We start from the raw sequence: 22,927 nt of genomic DNA on the forward strand, positions 1-22,927 counted from the left end.
TCTGCTCACGTCTAAAATCTGGAATATCAAACCTGGGAGAAGAAGGGGTTTCACAGGGAGGTCCGGGAGCACCGTAGATGGACATAAGATAAAAACGCCTCCAAAATGACAAACTGCTCCCAGCCAGCTAGGACGGGGACTTGCCCCCGAATCTCCATGTGGGCAGAAGGGCCTGCGGTCACTACGCCTGACAGCCAGATCTCACCAGTCCCTGCCTCGGCCTCTTCCATCAAAGTGTGGGGAAATGAAAGGGGAAGATTGGAAAGAGGTGGCCAAGGTCTCTCTCCCAGCCACAGAGCAGGGGCCCCACCTATGGGCTCCACCAGGTCCCACACTGAGGCCAATCCTGACCCAAAGAAAAGAGCAGGTCATGGAAATTTCTACCCCAGACCCTGGGCGGGCCTCAGCCCCACCCTCTGGCCTGACCTTATGCCCCTACCCTGTTCCAGTGCTTTGGCTCATCTGGACTAGCACCTGTCACCAGGGTCACGGTTTCCCACAGCCAGAGCCGGCAAGCAGAGTGCAGACCTGGATCCAGACGGCTGGGATGAGCCCCACTCTGCCTCCTGCAAGCTGTGAGACTCGGGGTGTGTTTTATAGCTTCTCCGGGTGCCAGCCTTCCCACCAGCAAAACGGCGGTGACAGTTCCAGCAGAAACAACACCCCCACTCCCTACTCAGAGGAGCAGAGTGCTGGTGCTCAACATGGGACCAGCCACAGAGCAACCTCAGGACAAATGTCATCTGCCCCATGAAACCACACAGCGGTTCACTGGGCTCTCATTCATACCAGGGCTGAGCCAATGCCACAGGCAGTTCCCGGTCATTCAGATCTGTCCCACAAAGTGTCCCCAAGACAGAACAAAAGAGTGGCCTGACATGCGGGCTCGTGGCCAGGCTGCCTCCGTTTAAAGACTGCTTCTGCCTCCGCTGGCAGCTGTGCGACCTTGGGCAAATGATTCCACCTCTCTGGGCCTCAGTTTCCCCATGGATGATATAGGGTTAGGAATGGCGCCTCCTCTTGTGAAAGTGTCTACCGTGGCACATGCCTGTAAAAAATGCTAACTGTCCCTCCTTACACATCGGGAATTGTTCATCTCTGGGTCTAGGAAGCCATGATGCTCCTCCAAAAGTGTGCACACCCTCTCAGAGTTCACCGGCCTCTGGAGAGTCCCAGGGTCCTTAAGGTGAGAAACCATGGAGTGGCCCTGCCATCAGTCGGCCTGTCCCCTCCCCACCTCTGCACATGCAGACACGCCCTTCCTGTCCCTTCCCAAGCCCTGCAGTTAGAAGGCTTTCCCCTTCCTGCCTGGTCCCCAGTGCTCACTTAGTCCAGTCACAAACCTCACTGCTTGTCCCGCCCACTTTCTGCAGCCCACGCCCTCTCACTCCAGACCCACCAGGCCCTGACCTTGACCCTTGGGCCTGGCTGCCCCTCCCCTTCCTCCAGTCCCCCTGACACCATATCTGCATTCAGGGCCTGTCTGAGGCTACCAGATTCCTAGCAGGGGCTGAGGTCATTAAGCCCCGCAGAAGCTCGGGAAGACGCCCCCCGCACCGAGAGGTAGGCTCTTTGCAGAGGCTTAATTACGCACAGATGTGGTGATGGGGTGCCAGCGAGCAGAGGCAATCCATCTCCAGTTTTAAGAGCCGAGCTGGCTTCGCAGCACAAAATCCACTTCCCACTTGTGATGTGTTTAGGCAGAATTGATGACTTTGAGAGCCTTTGGTCCGCCACGGTCTCAGGAATGGTGTGCGAGTTCTGGCAGCGGCAGGTCACATCGGTGCATTAATTATTTCCCATTTTGGCATCCTCGTTTCAAAAATTTGTGTTATTACTATTTGTACAAGTCTTGGTCTAGCAGTTGCAAGTGGGCCCCAGCCAGGGGACGATTTTCCTGTTTCCATGGAAACGGTGGAGGAGATGGTTGTTTGTCTGGCTCAGAGTTCTGGCTCTGAGGGGCACCCCTGCCGGGGGGGAATGGTAACACAGAACCCCGAGATGAGCACCAGACATGGAATCCAAAAATCCAGGTGGTAGCTCAAGCTCCTCTACTCGAGGGCTGTCATGGGTGAGATGGGACAGTGGCTGGTGGGAGGATTCACCGTCAGGACCTGCAACAGTGCCTGACACAGGAGGGTCATTCCATCAGTATCACCCACCCCCCATATGGTGAGCACTTCCAGATGCCCTCTGAGCTCTTCATCCTGGGTGGACTTAGTACTTCCTCTTGGGAACCCACCAAAACAAAGAAAGGACTATCAGGACACAATCTGTGTTATCACAACATGTTCGTATGTTTGTTCTCCATTAGATGGAAACAGCTCTTCTTCCCTGACCTGAGCGTCTGGATTGTCAGGGGGTTGGTAGAGACATGTCCTCTCTAATCTGGACAGCGGGAGTGAAAATTCCTCATGATGTCCAAAAGTCACATGAACAGCAGAGCCTTTGCCACACAGGGAACTGCGATGCCCCCAACCCAGGAGGTCGGCCACTTGGCTGGAAGCAGCACGAGGGGTTGTTGAGGACTCTCTGACCACGCCCACAATCTCCAGCCTCCTGAGTCAAGAGAACTGGACCCATGGCTTCCAGAGTTCCAGCTCCCCATGAAGACTACCAGGAAGTCTCAGCCCTGTACCATCCCAGTAAAGGGACCCCCATGGTGCCTGAATGATGAGCCCCACAGAGGCCAAAACCTGTTGGAATAACGGCTGTGCTTGCATGCATCTCGCTCATGCCAACCCGTGTGCCCTGTGGGGACATCAGGAGTCCTCAGAGACCAGCTCCTTAGCAGAGGGCCATGCCAGGCTCCACATTTTCAGGGCACTTGAGAGCAGCCCCAGGGACACTTTCAGCCATGGCTCTGCACCACCTGATACTGCTTCCCACATCAAGCGTCTTCTATCCCACAGGGTAGTTCTGCTGTTACCCTTGTTTTGGAAACACAAATCTGTCCCGGTGCAGTTGACACATTGGAGAGTGGCCTGATCATGACACACACTGTCACCTGCTAGCCAGGCTGTGCAAACGGAGCTGCGCCCAGCCATCGTGCCACCAGGGAGTATGTGAAATGCACACACACCTCAAATCTCACGTGTGCGGTGAATCACCTGCACCCACTGTTACAACTTCCTGTCCCACGTCCGATGACCTTCCTGCATCTCACGTCGGTTCATAAGCGGCAGCCTGCTGAAGCCCATTTCCACAGGCACATCAAGGCAAGGTGCCCTATGGATTATGGTCTTACGTATTTCTTAGCCATTTAAAATGCATAAGACTGTGCTGCTCTCCTTATGAGTTCCTATCCCCCTTCCTTCTCTATGTGGCTCATGAAGTTTTTGAGTGCTGCCCCCTATGCCCATTTCCCCCATAAGCCCTGCGCCTTCTGTGGTATGGATTTACCCAGCATGGTGATTTCCAGGAACACAGGCCATGTGACAGTGGAACTCACTGTATATCACAGGAGTAAATGCTAATGTAATGTACATGCATCTGGGAGAGGGCCAGAGGACAGTAGTGTCTGCCATCATCATTGTTATCACCATCAACATCATCACCCCACGCCACGGAGGTCAAGACCACGGCGCACAGGCCCCTGGGTAGTGTTCAGTGTCTGGTGATCGCAGGTTATGCAATAAACATCTGTTCCGTAGACTGACAGGATAGCACTCACGCCAGGTATTTCTTTGGAAACTACCTTCGAGAGTTTTAATATGTATCTCCAGTGGCAAATCATTCATCCTCAGTAAGAAAACTCGGGAAGAAAATGTCTCAACTCACATTCTATAAGAGGGAAATTTCAGAGCAGGAATCAATCCCCCACCCCCTGCCCTCTTGCACTGGAAGCATGGGCCCTACCGCCCTGTCCCTCTTACCTTTAAGAAGTCAAAGTGCTTCAGCATTTGAGCCACTTTCTCAGCATTCCTTCCTTCGTTGAGGAAATCCAGCTCCAAAGGCAGGTTCTTCTTGGCCTCATCCACCAGCCACATAAACTCAAACTCTGGGAACAGCTGCTTCACAGCCAGGGCAAGCACCTGAAATCATCAAGCACTGCATCAGCCGCCCACAACGCCCACCAAGGAAGGTACATCTACCCTCTGCCTCCGTCTTGCCCCTGGAGTGCGTGGGGAAACGGCTCCCCTGGTTTCCATTTCTATAATTGCACCAAGTCCAAAATGATCATAGTCCAGCTACTGCCACCGTAACCATGATGACCACTTGCTGGGCATTCCCCATATGCCCAGCACTGGACAAATGCTTTCCTTACTCTTCCACCAAATCTTCACAACTCTGGGAGGTACCTGGGTACACAACTTACCATCTCCATTCTATAGATGAAGAAATTCGGGCTCTGAGAGTTTGTGTGATTTCCCTGAATTTGCCCAGCAAGGAAATGCAGAGCCAGAATTCCACCTGGGTCTACCTAACTCCCAAACCCTTGCTCTTAAGCACTTTGCCAAACTGTTTTGTTGCTGCCCCCAGATTTGTTCTCCACCATCTGCAAAGCACAGAAAGTGCTTTGGCTATAACTTCCATTTTTTTTTCTTTTTCTTAAACTGAGTGGTCAGTACTTGAGCATTCATCATTGAGGTTGAGCATTCTGATCCAAAAACCCCAAATCAGAAATGTTCCCAAATCTGAAACTCTGAGCCCTAATAGGACACCAGAGAGGAAATTGACACCTACCCTCGTGTTATAGGCTGCAGTCCAAATGCAGGTGCACTAAAAACCACATATAAAATTACCTTTAGGCTATGTGTATAAGGTATAACTGAAACATAAATGAATTTCATGTTTAGACTTGAGTCTCAGCCCTAAGATAGCTCATTATGCATATGTAAATATTCCAGAATATAAAAAACAAATCTGAAATAGTTCTAGTTCCAAGGTACAGCATACTCGATCTGTATTTTCTGTACTCTCTGTGTAAAATATTTCATGATGAAAAATTAAATTGGAATAAAGGAACAAACAGTCTGAACAGGAGGAACAGAAGATAAGGGATTTGACAACCCAGATGAAAAGCTTGGATTTTTGGCAATTAGAGCCCACTGTGGATATGTCAGTGAGGGCACGGTGAAAAGGGAGGTTTTATTTTATTTTTATTTATTCATTTGTTTGTTGGTTGGTTGGTTGGTACCGGGGATTGAAGCAGGGGTGCTTAACCACTGAGCCACATCCCCAACTCCTTTTTATATTTTATTTAGAGGCAGGGTCTCACTGAGTTGCTAAGTGCCTCACTAATCTGCTGAGGCTGGCTTTGAACTTGCAATCCTCCTGCCTCAGTCTCCCAAGTTGCTGGGATTACAGGCGTGTGCCACTGCACCCGGCAAAAGGGAGATTTCAGAAGACTTGTCTAGCATTCAGGTGACAGTTTAAGGATGCTGAATTAAACATCAGAGGCAGAGAGCAAGAGCCCAGTGAAATGCACAGAGCACGCCACAGCCCACTCCCCAAAGGGGCAGGGACTTAGTGCCTAGCTCCCCCTGGATTTTGAGGCAGTTTCACAAGTTCCCATGTGACACCTCTGTGGCAAGTGAGCAAGGGTGATACCGGGAGCATGCAGGTGTTCTAGAATTCCAGAAGGGTCACACAGAAGGCAGCCCCCTGCTCTCTCACCTGAGTCCTCCTTTTGGCATTCAAAGCCAGGCCTGGGGAGGACCTAACTGATTGCCCCAGTGATTCTTGGTATTGACTGACGTCCAAGCTCTCTGATAACACCCCTCTCCACCCCTGGCTACAGCAGATGGGAATGAACAAGAACTAATATTCCATGGGCCAGTTGGTGTCAACAGACCTTCCCCTTCCGATCTTCCCAAAAGGACTTCCTGAGCTCCAGCTGAGAGCCTTGTCCTGTGCCTCTGCCTGCACTGGTCTCTGTATTATGCATACTGCGTTGGGCATGTGTGATACAAAATTAATAAATAAATAAATCCAAAGCAAAGCCACTAGCTACAAAGCATTTACAGCCTGGTTTTTAAACCCCATGTTCAAGGTGATATGCCAGACACCATTCTAAAAGAACCATCACACGGGGTTATTAAGGTCAATTTCTAACAGAACCCTTTTTAATTGCCTTAGGCTGTAGTCTCATTTCTTTTCAGTCTCATCTGGTCTCTCATGGGCTAGACCTGTGACCTTACACCAATCAATTCTGTTTGTTTTGTTTCTGTTTGTGTAACACGAAACAAGAAGGGAAAGGTAGCAACAGAGACACCCGGGCCACCTACATCAGACCTAGGCACCCAGATGCTGCAGCCTCCAGGCACGACATCTTGTCAGGTGTCCCCAGAGGGGCCTGTGGGCCATTAAAGGCACCTGAATTCCACTCTCTGGGCTTTGAACTCAAACAACAAAAGCTCTACAGAATTTCGCTCTGGTCTAAATTCCAGAGGGCTTTACCCCGTAGGAGTAAGGAGGGAGCCAGAATGAGGTTCCCTCCTACTTCAGTCAATATTACCTTCAGGTAGTTACCTTGGGCCAAATGTGGGTAGACACAGGAGAGCTACCTGCAGCCCAGAGCAGTCTGTATACAAGGCAGAGGCTTCTGCCCAAGCAATACTCACTCATTATAGGGTCATTGCTATTTGTGAAATTTTAAAATATTATTAATATCCAAATTGCATTGAAAGGTACTTTAAAGATTTTTCTGTTACTGATCAATTATATGATTAGTCATTACTAATGCCATTGGTTATTATTAATACCTCATGCCATTAATCATAAAATCAGCCATACATTTTTATGGATTTATATTAATTGCTAATAACTAATTAGTAAACTACTTCATAACCCAAAAGCATTTCTGTGGGTGGCAGGTTATTCTGTTGAATACAACAGTCCCCTCTAAAAAAAAATTCTGAGGAGAATATATACTAAGACCCCCAAAGGATGCCTGAAATTGCAGATAGTATGAAACCCTGTCTATACTATGTTTTCCCCCTATCCAAACAGACCTATAATTTATAAATCAGGCACACAAGAGATTAAAAAGAATAACTAATTAAGTAGAATATATAATATACTGTAATAAAAATTACATGAATGTGGTGTCTCTCTCTCTCTCTCTCTCTGTCTCTCTCTCTCTCTTTCAAAACACCTTATTGTGCTGTATTGACTATGCTTGACTGTGGACAACTGAGTCCATAGATAATTGAAACCACAGAAACTGGAACAGCAGATAACAGGGGTCTACTGTCCTCTGAAATGAGAGGGCCTGGGGCTGGGGATGTGGCTCAGTGGTAGAGCACTTGCCTAGCATGTGTGAGGACCTGGGTTCATCCCCAGCACCAGAAAAAAAAAGGGGAGGGGGGTTGTTTAAGTCAGTGGCTTAGATTTCCAACAATTCACCAGCCCCCTTCCAGAAAGATGTCAATTTGAAAGCCTGATGTCGGCTGTGAAGCCCAGAAAATGTATAAACTGCACACAGTTCAGGGGGGTGGGGGGTCCCACCAACTTCTCGACATGCACTGGGTGGGAAGGGGAATCAGGTGAAGAGTCATCTGCCGGGCAGGTGGGGGAGGGGTGGTGTCTGGGCTGCCACCATTTTCAACTCTTCTTGGCCAACGAGAGTAAAATAAAACTCCTTAATTTCACCGTCTGTTTTCATCCAGTCCCCTTAGAGCTGCCCTAAGTAGATTCATTTCGGTTTCTTTTTGACAACAGATGCAATCGACTAAAATAAAGCAGGTGTTGTTGTCAATTTGCCTTTTTTGATTTTTCTCCCAAAATGTATCTTCTCCATAAAATTCTTCCAACAGCCAATGTTTTCGCCAGGGCCTAACACATACGCAACACCCAGCAGATGTTTATTGGGTACTCACATGAATGAATGAGTGAATAAGTCAATAAATGAACACATGAATATTTCAAAGGGTTTGTCTTCTCCTGTGAGATAATTATATGGTCACATTTGTGTTATCAAAATGAAGTCAGGTTTTGTTTCTGTTATTTGGGTGGAATCATCCCTTCAGAAAAATTGAGAATTCTCTACTTCATCTGGAAACTTATGAATCAATTAAGGTATATTCAATAATTAATATTTCCTTCAAGGTAAAATAATGAAACTATTTTTCTATAGAGTAATTGGCTCATAGCAGAAAAAAAATAATTGATTGTAAGCCAGCCAGAAATATAACAGAGAAACAGGTCACATAGAGAAGTTTGAAAACTAGTAATTGTTATTTGTAATTGCACAAACAAAGGAAATTATCGTTATTTGTACCACGACTATAGGCCAGGTTGTGTGCTCTAAGAGACTTTACATACATATCCTCATTTTATCTTTTTCCTGCCCATTTTACAGAGGTACATAAGTTCCTAGAGGTTAAAGCAATTCTCCAAGTTTGGAACGGTCCATGCAGGATCTAGACTGAGGTACTTCTTGTTCTTTCTTTAGGAAGTCCTGCCTCCTGCAATACCATGTAGGAAAATACAATAGGAAGCTAAGATAAGGCAGAGAAAGAGCTTTGCAAATTATGAAATGCGAATGAAATGTCAGTTACTGTTATCAAGTTATTATATACTATAAAAGAAATAATGCTCTATGGAAAAGCAGCCCACTAAATAGAATGCCACACCAAGCCAAACTGGTAAAAATGGATGTTCGACAAGAATCGAAAATCAATTCCGAGTGATGTAAATAGCTTGCCATTCATGGGTTTATCTTTGTTCGGATAAGTTATTAAAGTGCATGCTTTTTAGAAAACAGAATTATAGTGTGACAAGAAGTTTCCGTGGGGTGGCTTATGTCGCTGCATATTTTATATATATTATTTTTTTTAAATCAGCCATTGGATTTTGTGTCGACATAAACATTACCTAGCCACCCACCGTTCAATCGACACATTTAGAAAAGACTCAAGATGACAGACAGTAGGCACTGAATAGGCTGCTCAGAAACATGACTGTCACAGGTCTTTATTTTTAGTGACACTTGGGATAGGCCAGATGACAACAAGCACGCAGGCCACAGAATTCCACCCCAACATAGGAGAGTGCCCTGGGGACCACGGTACAGTAAAGGCATGGTACTCAGCCATGAATTAGATTCCTCAGGGAGTGACAGAGTGAGGCGTGTTCATCGTCACTGTTGGAAGCTTGAGAGACAACATGGGGTGGTACTATGGGACCTGGGGATTATAGTCACATCCCCGTTCACAGGCCATCTGAGTCCCATTCCACTTCCAAGCAGTGGGAGGTGGCCGGCTGAGTGCCCCTCCTCTGTGGGCAGGACAGGACTGCGGCAAAGCTGTCCCACCAGCAGACAGCCAGGCGGCACCTCATCAGTCCCCTTCCTGCTGAATCGAGTGTTCCCATCTCTGGGCCAATTAGTCTGGCTTTGGACAGCCATCCAAATCAATAAGAGTCACTGGCCGTGCATCTAGAAGTAGCATGGCCCCAACTGCAAAAGGGACAGTATCAGGTGATAATGACAAAGCTGAAAAACACCCCGGGGCTTGGCTTCTTTATTGTGCAAAGTCACCAGCATCATCAGAGTCATTCATACACTGTGCAATGACAGCTTCCGTTTGCCTGTCACCACCCAGAGATGGTCCCCTTCCCCAACAGGAGAGCCTGCTTCCCAGGAGACACAAAACACTAGGGTGGCACATGCTCCGGGCACCAACCCAAGTGCCATCTCTCCCATATTCTGGGTTAGCAGAACCCTGAGTCTTTATGTCCTCCGTGTCCTTCAAGGAAGGCAGACCTCCTCCTAAGGAGAGCTGTGATCGGTCTAGGCCAAGCAAGGTGGTCCCACTTCTCCTGCCCAGACCAATTCAGGCCTGGGCGTTACTTCTTGTCAATGAGAAATGAAGCAAATTCTCCAAGGGAACTTTCTTTTTTGATAAGAAGCAAAAACACACACACATACACACACACACAAACACACAGGCCTCTGGATGTCACCAGGAATGGTGCAGTCGTTATAGGCATTAGTTTAAGAGGACGAGGCCAGGAAGCTAAGAGGGCAGAGTTGAAGATGGCAAGAAGCTGGGTCCTTACAAATCATAGTGAGGTGCTGGGTTAGTCAACCTTGGGACAGCTGGTCCAACCTCCAGACATCTTCTCCACGGAGATAATATGGGCTATTAGCATCTATACTATTTTTTCTTGGACTTTCTCGTTTTTGTAACCAAAAGCATCCTAACTGATACAACCAGTAGTCCCAACCTCCTTATTCTCCAAAAGTATCCCTCTCATCTTTATAGCAGAGAATGTGTTTGGATTTACGAGTTCAACTTCCCAAAAAAGCAAGTACGCAGAGGGAAAGCCTATCGGTCACCTTCTCTTTAGTGTGAATTACTTTCACCAGATGACCTTCCTCTCAAAACCAGGTAGGGAGCCATCCAGGGTTGTGGGGGAGAGGGACCAGGGTGAACAAAAAGCATGAAAGCACAGAATACCTGGTATTGGCATGAAAGAAAGCGCAGGAGTCTACACAGGAAAGTATCCTTGTCCCCCCGTCTCTAAGATTATGGTGGCTAAGGTGGCCCTCATGTCCCCTAGAAATCATTCTTCTCCATACCTGTACATCTGAACTCAGGAAAAACAAATAAACAATATTTATCACAGATTTCAAACAAATGAGTTTTCTAATTAGACCCTTCTGGTTTTACAGCCAGGAAGGATGGCCCAGGCAGGACTTTCTTCATCAGAGACCAAGCCCAGAGACAAGGCAGTGCCATCTGGTGCCGCTGCTGGTCTATGGAACAGTGGCCTCAGGCCTCCTTCCCAGCAGCTCTCCTGTGGCCACAAGGTAGGGTTTGCAGTCTACTCTCTGATCCCAGCACGACTCTCACCACGGCCAAGCACAGTGGCTACTCGGCTCTGCACACAGATTGCCAGGTCACGCTGCCCACGAAAAGCATTTCACGTTTATCTCAGGGAGGAAGATGCTAAACCTGCTATCGTTGTGGCTGACTTAGAGCCATCGTGACTTAAGCAGCCAGCCAGGTCATGAGCAGAGAAAAGTGACTGCTATCCCCCCAGCCCAGGGGCCCTGATGCATTGCTGGGCAGAGGCAGGTTCCTGCCTGGCTCAAGAGTGTTCAAGAAACTCAGGGATCCTCCATGACCCCCCCGGTTCACTCCCAGCTATGGCCATTCCACAGCTCCCAAAAGATTCTCAAAAATATCAGGTTTCCAGGTCTGTGCCCAGTGTCACTCGGCAACCCTGGTCCCTCACCCGCAGCTCCCTTTGCAATGCTCACAGCAGCTATTCCAAACCTTCACCCCCTCGAGCCCCCAGTGCCACCTCCTACCCTCTCTTCTTAGCAGATGGTCTTGCCTCCTACTTCAGAGAAAAAATAGAGGCTATCAGGCTGGTACGCTCTCTGCTGCCCACTCTCTCCCCTCCTCCTCCGCCCCACACTCCTCCGCGCCTGGTCTTGCTGCCTTCCTCCCATCTCAGAACAAAGGCCCATTGGAGGCGAACATTTCCACTGGGATCCTGGTGCCCAACCTCCTGAATCTCCTCCTGGACTTAATCTAGCAACTACTTCTCTCTGCCGAATCTGCAATTCCTCCTGTTCCATCCACTGCAAGCCTGTTCACCTGTCCCTGGCACTTAACACCCATGCTCTGCTCTGACCCTCCCCATCCTTCTTGGCTGAACAGGAGAAGAACATGCTGCATTAAGTGTCTCTCCGTCGCTGGGTCTCACTTCTCTTTCACCTGACTCTTATCATTGAAGCTGCTCTTCCTAACAACAATAAACTGACAATCCAGCCAGGTATAGTAGTCCACGTCTCTAATCCCAGCAACTGGGGAGGCTGAGGAAGGAGGATCACAAGTTTGAGGCCAGCCTTGGCAACTTAGGGAGAGCCTTTCTTAAAATGAAAAAAAAAAAAAAAAAAAACTTAAAGGCTGAAGATACGGTTCAGTGGTAGAGTACCCCCTGGATTCATTTCCCAGCACCACAAAAAAGAAAAAAAATAGAAAAAAAAATGCCAAATCCAAAATACCCTTTTCAGTGCCTCACTGGTTTGATCTCCCACTTGACAACAGTGAGCAATTCTGGCAAATTCTATTTTCCAAAATGGCTGCAACAATACTCCCACTCTAGTGTGCCTCTAGAACCTGGCCACACCCCTGTGAGCGGCAGGCTCTGTTTCCTACACGGGAACCAAGGAAGACTTTGCAACTGCTTCCACCAACAGAGTAAAAGAGAAATGATGCCATGTGATTTCCCAGGTTATGTCAGAGAACTTCTTCTCTGGGGACACTTACTCTCAGAATCTCACCACCACACCATGAGGAGCCCAAATAGCCATGCAGAGGCCCATTTGGTGAGGAAGGAGGCCCTAGCCTCAGCCATGACTGAGCCTCAGACCACAGCCACCCCCATCTTGCCAGCCATGGGACGAAGCCACCTTCGGGGTGGATCTCCGAGTCCAACAAGGGCTGCACCACTTGGTGGCTTCCTCCACCAAGCCCTGGCCAAACTGCAGGGTCACAGCCAACCTCAGGACCGCCATGTTCGGCCTGTTAGGGTTTCAGTATTAAGTGTCCCTAAAAGCTCACATGTGAGACAATGCAAGAAAGTTTAGAGGTGAAGCGACTGGATTTTGAGAGTTTTAACCTAATCAGTGCATTAATCCCCAGATAGGGATTAAGTAGGTAGTACTTGCAGGCAGGTAGAGAATGCTGGAAGAAGTAGGTCATGGTGGAGGTGGGGGGACTGACTTTGGGGTTTCTATTTTGTCCTTGGTGAGTATTATGGTTTAGATGTGGTGTCCCCCAAAAGCTCACAAGGGAGACAATGCAAGAAAGTTTAGAAGAGAAATGATCGGTTTATAGCCTTAGCCTCATCAGTAACTTAGCCCCTGATGGGATTGACTGAGGTGGTGGGGTGTGGCTGGGGGAGGTGGGAATGGGGGCGTGGCTAGGGGAGGTGGAAATGGGGGTGTGGCTGGGGAGGTGGGAATGGGGGCGTGGCTAGGGGAGGTGGAAATGGGGGTGTGGCTGGGAGGTGGGAATGGGGGCATGGCTGGGGGAGGTGGGAATGGGGGCGTGGCTGGGGGTGGGACTTAGGGTATATATTTTGTATCTGGAGAGTCTCCCTCTGTGCTTCTTGATCACCTTGATGCGGGCTGCTTCCCTCAGCCACACTCTCCTGCCATGATGCTCTGCCTCACCTGGGGACAAGAGCAATGGAATCAGCCATCTACAGACTGAACCTCTGAAACCATGAGATCCAAATAAACTTTTCCTCCCCTACTTTGAGCTTATCAGGCCTCTGGGTCACAGCAGCAAGAAAGCCGACTAAAACACAGCAGCCGTGTCTTGAGATGGCTCATTGTGCGACATGAGATACCTGATAGGGCACCCTCCTCTCAAAGGTTCTCTCATCAGATGGGGCAGCTTTGCTCAATCCCGGTTCTCCTGGGGCCTCGCTGACTACACCTCCGCAGACCCTTCACTCTCCTGGTTCCACTTCCCCAATGACATGCTCCTCACTTCTCTTTCCTCGCCACCCCCTAAGTGTGAGATCCTCTGGGTGGCCCCAGACGGATGCCAGCATGAGCCTCCTTCCTCCTAAATCCTGCACCCATATTCCAACCTGAACTCCAGAGCAAGAGGAGCAGCCCCATCCCAAGCCACCCACAGCAGCATCTCGCCCCCTCGGCTGCCCCTTTCACTTTGCTGAGATCCACTGCTACCTCCTGACTCTCCTAAGAAACCACCTTCCTGGGTGTCCTTGCCAACGTGCTTCCAGCTTAAAGGACAACACTGGTGGGATACTGTGGCTCCAACTCCCAGGCCCTAGACCTGGCTGGGGATAACACTCCAGTCCTGGATCCCACCAGGTTTCCCCAGCTCCTGGCCTCCAGAAAACCACCTCTTCTCTTTGTCTTGAGGGTAGCAATGACTTCCTGCTCTTTGTGAGTGCCTCACCATCCTATTTGGGGGTCTCAGCAATCCCACCTCTCACTTTTCTGTTTGAAACACCTAGAGAAATTTCTTTTTCCTGGACTAGACCCTGGCTGAGACACGTGGTTAAAGGCACCCAAACTTAACCACTTAAGCTAGAAAGCTGAGAGATATTTCCATCTCCTTCTTCCCATCCACACCAGTCCTTGCTCCCTCCCCAGGTAAAGCTGGTCACAAGGTCTGGATGATTTCACCACCTGAGCTCATCTCCCTCCAGCCCCCACAACACTGCCTTGTTTCACATCATTCTCTCTCTCAGACCAATGCAGCAGCCCCTCAATTAGTCTCCTGGCTATAATCTTTCTGCCTCTCAATACAGTCCCCAGAATGCCAATGGATTTTTATTTTTAATGCATATCTGATCATGACAGTCCCCTGATTAAAATTCTTAAAAGGTTCCCCACAGGCTACAGGAGAAAATCAGAACTGCTCAGTCCCACAAATACATGGTGAGCATTGACCAGGTAGAGTGCTCTCAGCCTGGAACACAGGCCGCCATCCGTCACGCCTACCTTCCCAGCCTCATCTCCAACCACTCCTGCTCACACCATCTGAACTAGCTGAAGTTCTCCAAGCACAGTGCCTTCACACATGCTGGGCTGTCCTTCCCCTGCCCTAATGAGGTCCACTTAGATATCATCTCCTTAGTGAAGCCTCTCAACACCTCCATCCATCCAGACACCCTGCAAACACCCCTTTGACAGCACTCAGGCCCCACACTGGGGATGTTTGTTTACACACCTGTCTCCTGCATAAACAGAGAGCCCCCGCCAAAGAAGAGGGCAGAGCTCACTCACTCTCATGTTCCCAGCACCTCTTAGGACATAATGCAAGAAGAGCCTTCCCTGTATGTGTTCAGTGTAAAGTGAGTTCAAAGAAGAAGAGTCCAGAGTAAGGAGTGGGAACAAAGGAACAGAGAAAAGGCAGAGGAGGGACCTGCTGGCAGGCTGAATGGACTGCTGGCTCCCTGTGGGGGTGCTGCGACTCCAACCATGGCGGCTCACCCTCCTCTCCCCATTGGTGCAAGCACAGAGCTAGAAAAATCCAGAAGCATACCAGGGCCTCTAGGGCTTTTCCCAGAGCCATTTTCAGGCAGGTAGCTTTGTTCATTCAAAACCAATGTGAGATAAGCAAACATGCCATCTGCATAAATATTTCCACATGGCCGGCACATCATTTTTATATTCCTAGGAGGACTGCATGCTCCCTTCTAATTATAAAAATCTGGTGTAACTTTTACTACCTCCAAGGAAATCGCCTGAGGCTCATCTCATTCCCACTGTATCCCCTGAAGGTCCCTCTTGGCCAAAGTAGCTGCCCAGTAGGTTCTGAGGATTCCCAGAGGCAAATCAAGAACTGACCATCCCGGCCATCGGGCAGGGTCACGAGTTATCATGACACCACTGTGGTCTCAGCTCTCCTCTCCCCCTCTGCTGGTCAAAGGGTCACACACCCTGAGCTAGTACCACCAAGGCTACTTGGACAAAGGACAAAGGAAGAAGAGGGGCACCCACCTCCATCAGAAGAATGTCCTTCGAGCTCTGAGCCTGGACCTTCGGATGCTGGACCTTCACAGCCACTGTCCGCCCATCACGCAGCACTGCCTTGTGGACCTGGGCCAGGGATGCTGCTCCCAGTGGGGTGTCATCGAAGCTCAGGAACAAATCTTGGATCTGGCAGGAGTGGAGAGAGGACAGGGTAGTTGAGAGGATGGTGCACAATTCCGTAAGACAGGAACAGAGCTGCCCGAGGTCCCACAGCCGACTTCCTGTTTTATCAGGTCTTGGCCATGCCCTGTGCTACGGTGAAGCATCACACCAGGCACATGGAGGGAATGGGCAGAAGACACCCCTGCAGGGCCCATCCTCACACAGGTGCCCTGGCCCCAGCCACCTCCCTCAAAGACCCAGTCGGGCTGTCTGGAATGTTCATCATCCACCCTGGTGCCTCTGGGGCTCTCACACACCCAAATTAAAAGTTCACAGGCCTGGGGCCCACAGCAGCCCCAGACAGGGTTGGATGAAAGATGACCCCACTCCACCCACCAGGAGAGCTCGAGGGCCCCGGGTGGGAGGCCGCAAACCCACAGCCACCTCTCGTTCCTGCCTGAGCAGCTGCCCCGGCATGGGTTCCTGAGGCCACTCCAGGCCCAGCCACCCTGGCAGAGATCCCGGGGCTGCCAGCCGGAGTCACAAGTAGCCCCACTCAAAGAAAGCTGTGGGCAGAGCCCCTGTCCCCCTGTGCCTGTTTCTCTCTCTGAGGTGGAAAACACGCTCCTTACTCTTTCCATCTTCTCCCTCCTCCCTCCTTCCTTCTCTCTTAAAAAATGCCACACCAATTTTCCTGGAGGGGAGTTTCTTTCGGGCTGGAGTGGTCACAACTACATGGTCCAGATGTGGAAAGGAGGCCCCAAACACCTTTTCAAGACTGCTAAGGTTGAAATTCGAACCTTCTCCATTTCTTTAAGCCTCTGCAGAGCCCGCGGATTCCCAGGTGGCCAGGTATTTGCACATATGCATGGGTATGTACCTGGAAGTATTCACACGCCTCTCTCCCGCCCCCACCTCCCAGGCTCCTATGCACTGAGGCCTCTGCCCCCGACCCCTTCTTCCCTTTGTCCCCACTTCTGCAGAAGTCACTCTGTCCTATCCTCAGTGCTGCCCCTCACCTCTCCTGGGTTTTCAGAAGTCACATGACCCACAGCCACCGCCCACTCAGTTTGCTGGGCTACATCACCCTCTGCCAATCCTCCTGCCTGCCCCGTCCCCACCCCTTCAGCTCCCAATGGACTTCATTCCATTTACAGCCGCTCCACAGAGGCCAACGGCCCAGGTGACTTGGGAGGCACCTGGGTGTCTTGGGATTGGCTTCCCCGTCCCCCTTCTTCCTCGGGGGATCTTTGTTTCTCCCCCTCCCAGAACCTAGTTCTCCCTGCAACCCCAACAACACGCTCTTCTTTCTCCTCCCTTACAAGTTCCAGACTCCTCAAGGGCAAGAATCTTCCATGTATCCACCCAGTCCCCCTGGGTGTGACAGCACAAGGACCCTTGATCCTGCCCCTGGCTCAAGTCGGGAGAACACCAGGACCATCTTCCCCCAAAACACAAGAGGACATCAGCTCCAAGTGAGCTGGGAGTTTTATCTCTTCTGTTCACTGCTAATTCCTTGCACCTAGAACCGGGCTGCAACTTGTCAATGTCAAGCAGATGCTTTTAGATGACTAAATTCACTATTCTCTCCACTGGAGGACTGACCTCCTTTAGACCTCCCTGCTCCTACTAATCCAAACACCACAAATGGGTAATTTTTCACTATTACCAAAATAGTGAAAGCACACATCATATGTGGGGATTACCTAGGTGGATCTCCATGAGGGTAAAACCCTGGGCCTGGTGATCAGAACCCTGAGTGCCCCTGGCCACCCTGCTTGGTTCAGACATGGACATGTGACCCAACTGGTCCAACGAGACTCAATTTTTCTGCATTTTATTTTAACTATGAGAGAAGAAATTCTTTCTGTTGAATTTGAACAGAAAATTATAAACCTGGCATGATAAGGATCACACAGCAGCAACAATAAAGGAAGTAAAGACAAGAGGTAAAGGAATACATCTTGGCTACAGTGTTGGAGCCCCTTGATCGCACCATGCCTAAGTACCTACCTGATAATTTTTGAAATTTTGCTAAGTCAGTTTGAGTTTTGTGTCACACATAACTGAAAGGAATATGGCTAAAGCATCGTGTTCTTAGACCCCAGCTAGGACAAATAGAGAGAAGGGCATGGGGGCGGCGGGGGAGGGGAGGGCTGGCTCCCCCAAGGGATTCAACAAGTACCAGTTCTATCCCTTCCCCACCTCTTACTGGGACAGGGACCCAGGAATAGAAGGGAAGGTAGGATGCCTTTTTATCAGCGATGCTGCCAGACCTTACACAATGAAAGCAACACCAGTACCTCTGGTCCCCTCTGGAGGAACACCAAGGAGAGGATTTCTGAGGCAGAATGTGACCTCTGACCCTCACCCTCTCCCACCACCCCACTCCCCTACCAAGGCAGCTAGAATAGCCCAATCTTCCTGCAGCAAAGAGACCTGGGATGGCCACCCCAAGCTTTGGCCTGGTCAAGAAACACCTGTTTACTGTCTGAGAAGGACAACCAGTCTTCAATCTGGTGTCATTGCAGGGACATTGCAGAGTCATTGCAACCAAAGAGTGACATGGCATCCCTGGGGCTGTGTGACTACAGCAGCTGCCAAGAGCACCCCACAGGGAAGCAAAAGAAGGAAAGGGCTGAGACAAGCAGATCCTAATCTCCAGGTGGAGACAAACCAGGTCTTCGGTGTCCCCCAGGGACAGAAAGGGGCCTTCCACAATTTCCTGATCAAGGGGACCCCAAGATACCGTGCAAGCCCCGCTGCCAACTCAGCACTGTAAAGCTCTCGGGATTTGCCCAGCTTTCCCATTTTAGCCGTGGAAGTGAAGAGAGGCGTGGGAAATAGGATGCACCCCACTCTGGGCACAGGAAACCTCAGGCAGATCGCCCACCCCTCATCCTCCCGGTGACCCTCACAGCCATCCCTTTCCTTTCTGGCTGGATACAAGTCCCAGGCCCACACCCCCCTGTGCTCACGCAAGCACACACACAATAATTGATTGCTAGTGGATGTTCTTAGCTGGCTTATAAAAAAGGTAATTAAAGATCGGTGCTGCAGCCTGTAATTAAATATGAATAAAGTATCTCTAAATGGAACCTTGATTCCAAGTGTTCAGTGGAAGTACTTTATGCTGATAGATAGTAAGGAAAAATAGACCCTGTCCCAAAAGCAGAATTACACCCCCCTCCACCACCCTGCAGCTGAAACAAATGCCACCACCCTCCAATCAGGATTTGCCTCGTCCTCAGCCCTTTCACCAGAAAACCATTAGCAGGCACAAACGGCGGCGGCATTTGCAGCAATTAGATTCAAGCAGGGCCCTCGGCTGCCTCCAGTCACTCACAGAAACTTGACTCCCTTCCTAAGGCTTTCTGCCGGCCCCCCAATCCCCGTTCCTTTTGCTCTCTCTGGGTCTGGAGGCAAAAATCAATTAAGGAAAACAACTGCGTTTTAAAATGACTAGTTATGTGCTTTTTAATTACTGTCGGCCCAGGATTCAAATATATCAATGCTCTTGTCTGGAAAAGAAAAAAATTATCAGGAAAAAAAAAGTTTCTCTAGATTTGTAGGGTTGGGGGTTTAGGATTTGGTGTGTGTGTGTGTGTGTGTGTGTGTGTATGTGTAAGGGGAAAGTCTTTTTATGAGGAGAAAAACATCAGGGGGGCAAGACAAAAATGTGTTCACCCCTGGGATCTTGGCAGACCATGGTCCCTTAGTTCTTCAGTATTCTGCCTTCTGCTGGGGTCCCTGAATCTAAAGAACAAATGACATTATTCCCAAGTCATAGGGCCAAGTGAGAGATTCTCTGCAAAATCAGCCATGTCAATTTCCATAAAGTCAGGTTATAGGCAATGTTTCCAAACTGCCACACTGAGCAGCTAAGCACGGGTCAGGGTACTCATGAGACCCAAAAGAAGGTGACAAGAGGACGGGATTCCTTGAAGTCACACTATGACTGCTTGGGGACTTGTGCTTGCAGTGTCTCAGCCTTGGACCCCCTTCTGGCCATCAGTTCATCAGTCATGCAGGGAGGGTCCCCTGAACTTTCCAAAAAGGCCCAATTTCAAATATCCCATCCTGCTGTCCCCCTTCTCATCACATCAGACCTATTTTGGCTTCAGAAATGTCATCGTCCTATTGATAATGCATCTCCCAAACCCTGAACTGCACAGTTCTAGAGAAGACAGACCTGCCTCCAGGCAGACAAGTGCCGGCCTGGTTCCAAGGCCAGGCAGTTCCCACCTAAGAGCTGGGGAGACCGCCCAGGGCGCCTGAGGCAGACCAGCTCGGGGCAGGTTACCATGGCATCAGCGGCAAACAGCACCCGGCTCTCAAAGCCTGGAGCTGGCCCACCCCAGGTCTGGCTGGGTGCCATCCCTTCCATGGCAGCACAATAGGGAAAGACAAGCCTCCTTCTGCACTAATGGAGTGGCCCAGCAAACCCCGCACCACATCCCCACCCCCCACCTGAGGCCCTCAGAATGGCTCCAGCCAGAGAGCACCCTGCGAAATGCCCATGCCTGCCTTGGACAGCAAACCCACCACCACCTCTCATCCCCTCCCCTGGGTACCAATTACCCACCCCAGGAACCCTCCATCCCATAATCATGCACCCAGCTCATGGCCCTGTTGCTGCGATTGCTGTCCTTGGTCCCACCCTTAAACACGGCTGGTCTGTAGCCCACCCCTTCAGGGTCATTCCTAAGATGACCCCAGACAGTGACAGGGAACAGGGGGCATAGGCACTCCCACTCCCCCTGGTGGTTGTAAAATATGATGGCAAGTTTTTACTTTATTTAATTTGTTCTAATTTATTATACATGAAAGTAGAATGCATTTTGACACATCACACATAAATGGGGTATAATCTCTCATCTTTATGGTTGTACAGGACACAGAGTTATACAGGTCGTGTAATCATATATGCACATAGGATGGTAGAATGAATTGGATATTATTACCCTTCCTACCTCCATACCTTCTCTCCTCCTTCACTCCCCTGTCTAATCCAAAGTACCTCTATTCTTCCCTAGCACCCCCACTTCTTGTGAATTAGCATATGCATATCAGATTCAGCCTTTGCTTATATTCAGCCTTTGGTTTTGGGGGATTGGCTTATTTCGTTTAGCATGATATTCTCCAGTTCCATCCATTGGCCAGCAAGTGACATCATTTCATTCTTCTTTATGGGCTGAGTAATATTCCATTGTGTATATATACCACATTTTCTCTATCCATTCATCTCTTGAAGGGCATCTAGGTTGGTTCCATAGTTTAGCTATTGTGAGTTGAGCTACTATAAACATTGATGTGGCTGCATCAGTGTAGTATGCTGATTTTAAGTCCTTTGGGTAAAAACTGAGCAGTGGGGTAACTGGGTCAAATGGTGGTTCCATTCCAAGTTGTCTGAGGCATCTCCATACTGCTTTCCAGAGTGGCTGCACCAATTTGCAGTCCCACCAGCAATGTATGAGTGGACATTTTTCCCCACATCCTCGCCAATATTTATTGTTGCTTATGTTCTTGATAATTGGATGGAAAGTTTATAAAGACTCCTCCCTTTGAGAACTGGATTGAACTGGAGTTAATGGCCCACCCATAACAACCAGCACATGGAGGAAGGAACAGCGTACGACCTCCAAGACCAGTTTATAAAGGGCACCACCGTGTCCTCCTCCCCACCCACTCTGTTTTTCACTCTGGAAGAAACAAGTTGCCATGTCATGGGGACACTCAAGTGGCCTGCGGAGAGGTCTTTCGGTGCGGTGAAACACCAAGGCTTCCCACCAACCCTCCATCCCCAGACAGGCCCCCGTACGACCGGCCCTGGCCAACACCTTGACTCAGCCTCCTGGACCACGGGTGTGGTGGTCAGTGTTAGGTGTCAACCTGACTGGATTAAGAGAATGGGAAGAGCCTTCCCCTGGGTGGACCTGTGAGGGTGTGTCCCAAGGAGCTGGGCCTGCAGTGGAGGGCTGTGAGGAAGAGGTGCCCTGTCTGCGGGAGGGCACCACCCACTTGGCTGGGGGCCCAGATATAGAAAAGGATTCTCCCCTCCCCTCTCCCTCCCTCCTGGAATCAGGACACTCCCCTCCTGTCCCCCGGACGTCAGAACTCCAGGCTCTCTAGCCTTGAGACTCCAGGACAACCCCAGCAGGCCCCAGGGTTCTCAAATCTTCGGTCATAGCCAGCTTCCCCGGCTCTGAGGTCTTAGACATGGGCTGAGACCTGCTGCAGGAAACCTCAGGGTCACCAGCCTGCAGATGCCCGTCATGGGAGCTCTCAGCCTCCGTGACCCCAGGAGCCAATTCCTCTAAAAACTTCTCTCTCTCTCTCTCTCTCTCTCTCTCTCTCTCTCTCTCTCGTATCTACAATTATCCTATTGGTTCTGTCTCTCTGGAGAATCCTAACACACTGAGCCAGAACCATCAATGCACCACTCCCCAATTCCTGACCCACAAAACTATAAGATAACAAACGTCTGTTGTCTCCAGCCACTAAGTATGAGGGTAATTTGTTACACAGCAATAGCAAAGTCACACATCCCAGGCACACCCATCCAGACATCACTGATCCATCACCGCATCCACTCCTGCTGAACGCAGGTGATGCCTCACAGTCTCTCTCAAAGTGCCCCAGGCAGCCACTACCAGTGGACCAGAGTTAATTCATGAAATGAAACCCATCTGCCATTCCTTAGCCTAAGCCAATCAGTCAACAAATACCTACCTGCCACAGGCCTGCTGTGCGGCAGACACCATGTTTGGTAGGCGGGCCAACAACACTGAGCCTCTGGCCGTGAGACCTCAGCCACACGTCTCAGCCTCGCAGAAGAACATTCTGGCCCTTTAGCAGAGCCTGCTGGACAGAGGGTCCCCTGCCCACTGCTGCTTCACCCAACCCTAAAAATAACATGCACTAGGTCCAAGGAGGAGACCTCACGGTGCCCACACAGACACTGGCCATCAGAGAAGGAGGCAGGAGGCCCCTCTCTTCCCCTCCGCTTCACAGCTGCCCTGCCTCAAGGTGGGAATGCCCCCGCCTAGGCTTCCCACTCAGAGCAATTTATTATAATAAAAATAATAACAGCTTGAGGACACGGAGACCCTGGCTTCCACGGAGCGTGTGTTCTTTCTGGGGTGCTGGGGATCACACAGTCAGTTCTGCAGAACCATCAGCTACGGCAACGGCTGAGCTGGGAAGAAGTGAAAGGCCAGTGGCAGAACCTGAGCCCACCCTGGAAATTATGAGAATGTTCCCCAGTTCCTGGAAAGAGGCCGGCACAGCGCTCTGCCAAGGGCATCACAGGTCAGACCCAGCTTCTGTCCGCCCACGAGATGG

At 50.0% G+C, this 22,927-nt stretch overlaps 1 protein-coding gene across 2 annotated transcripts in view; it reads right to left on the minus strand.

Moving 5' to 3' along the window:
- Positions 1-22,927, minus strand: part of Adck1 (aarF domain containing kinase 1) — a 112,255-nt gene that overhangs the window by 23,461 nt on the left and 65,867 nt on the right. For both annotated transcript variants that reach the window (XM_046440741.2, XM_046440742.1), the window contains 2 exons: positions 15,449-15,607; positions 3,876-4,034 (listed from right to left, as the gene is read on the minus strand). In XM_046440741.2, the coding sequence (XP_046296697.1) occupies positions 3,876-4,034; positions 15,449-15,607 (318 nt within the window). The remainder of the gene's footprint in view (positions 1-3,875; positions 4,035-15,448; positions 15,608-22,927) is intronic.

This window comes from Marmota monax, unplaced genomic scaffold (genome assembly GCF_021218885.2).
Source record: "Marmota monax isolate L192 unplaced genomic scaffold, Marmota_monax_Labrador192_F-V1.1 WCK01_AAM20220418_F8-fsc00017, whole genome shotgun sequence".
Classification (NCBI taxonomy): domain Eukaryota; kingdom Metazoa; phylum Chordata; class Mammalia; order Rodentia; family Sciuridae; genus Marmota; species Marmota monax.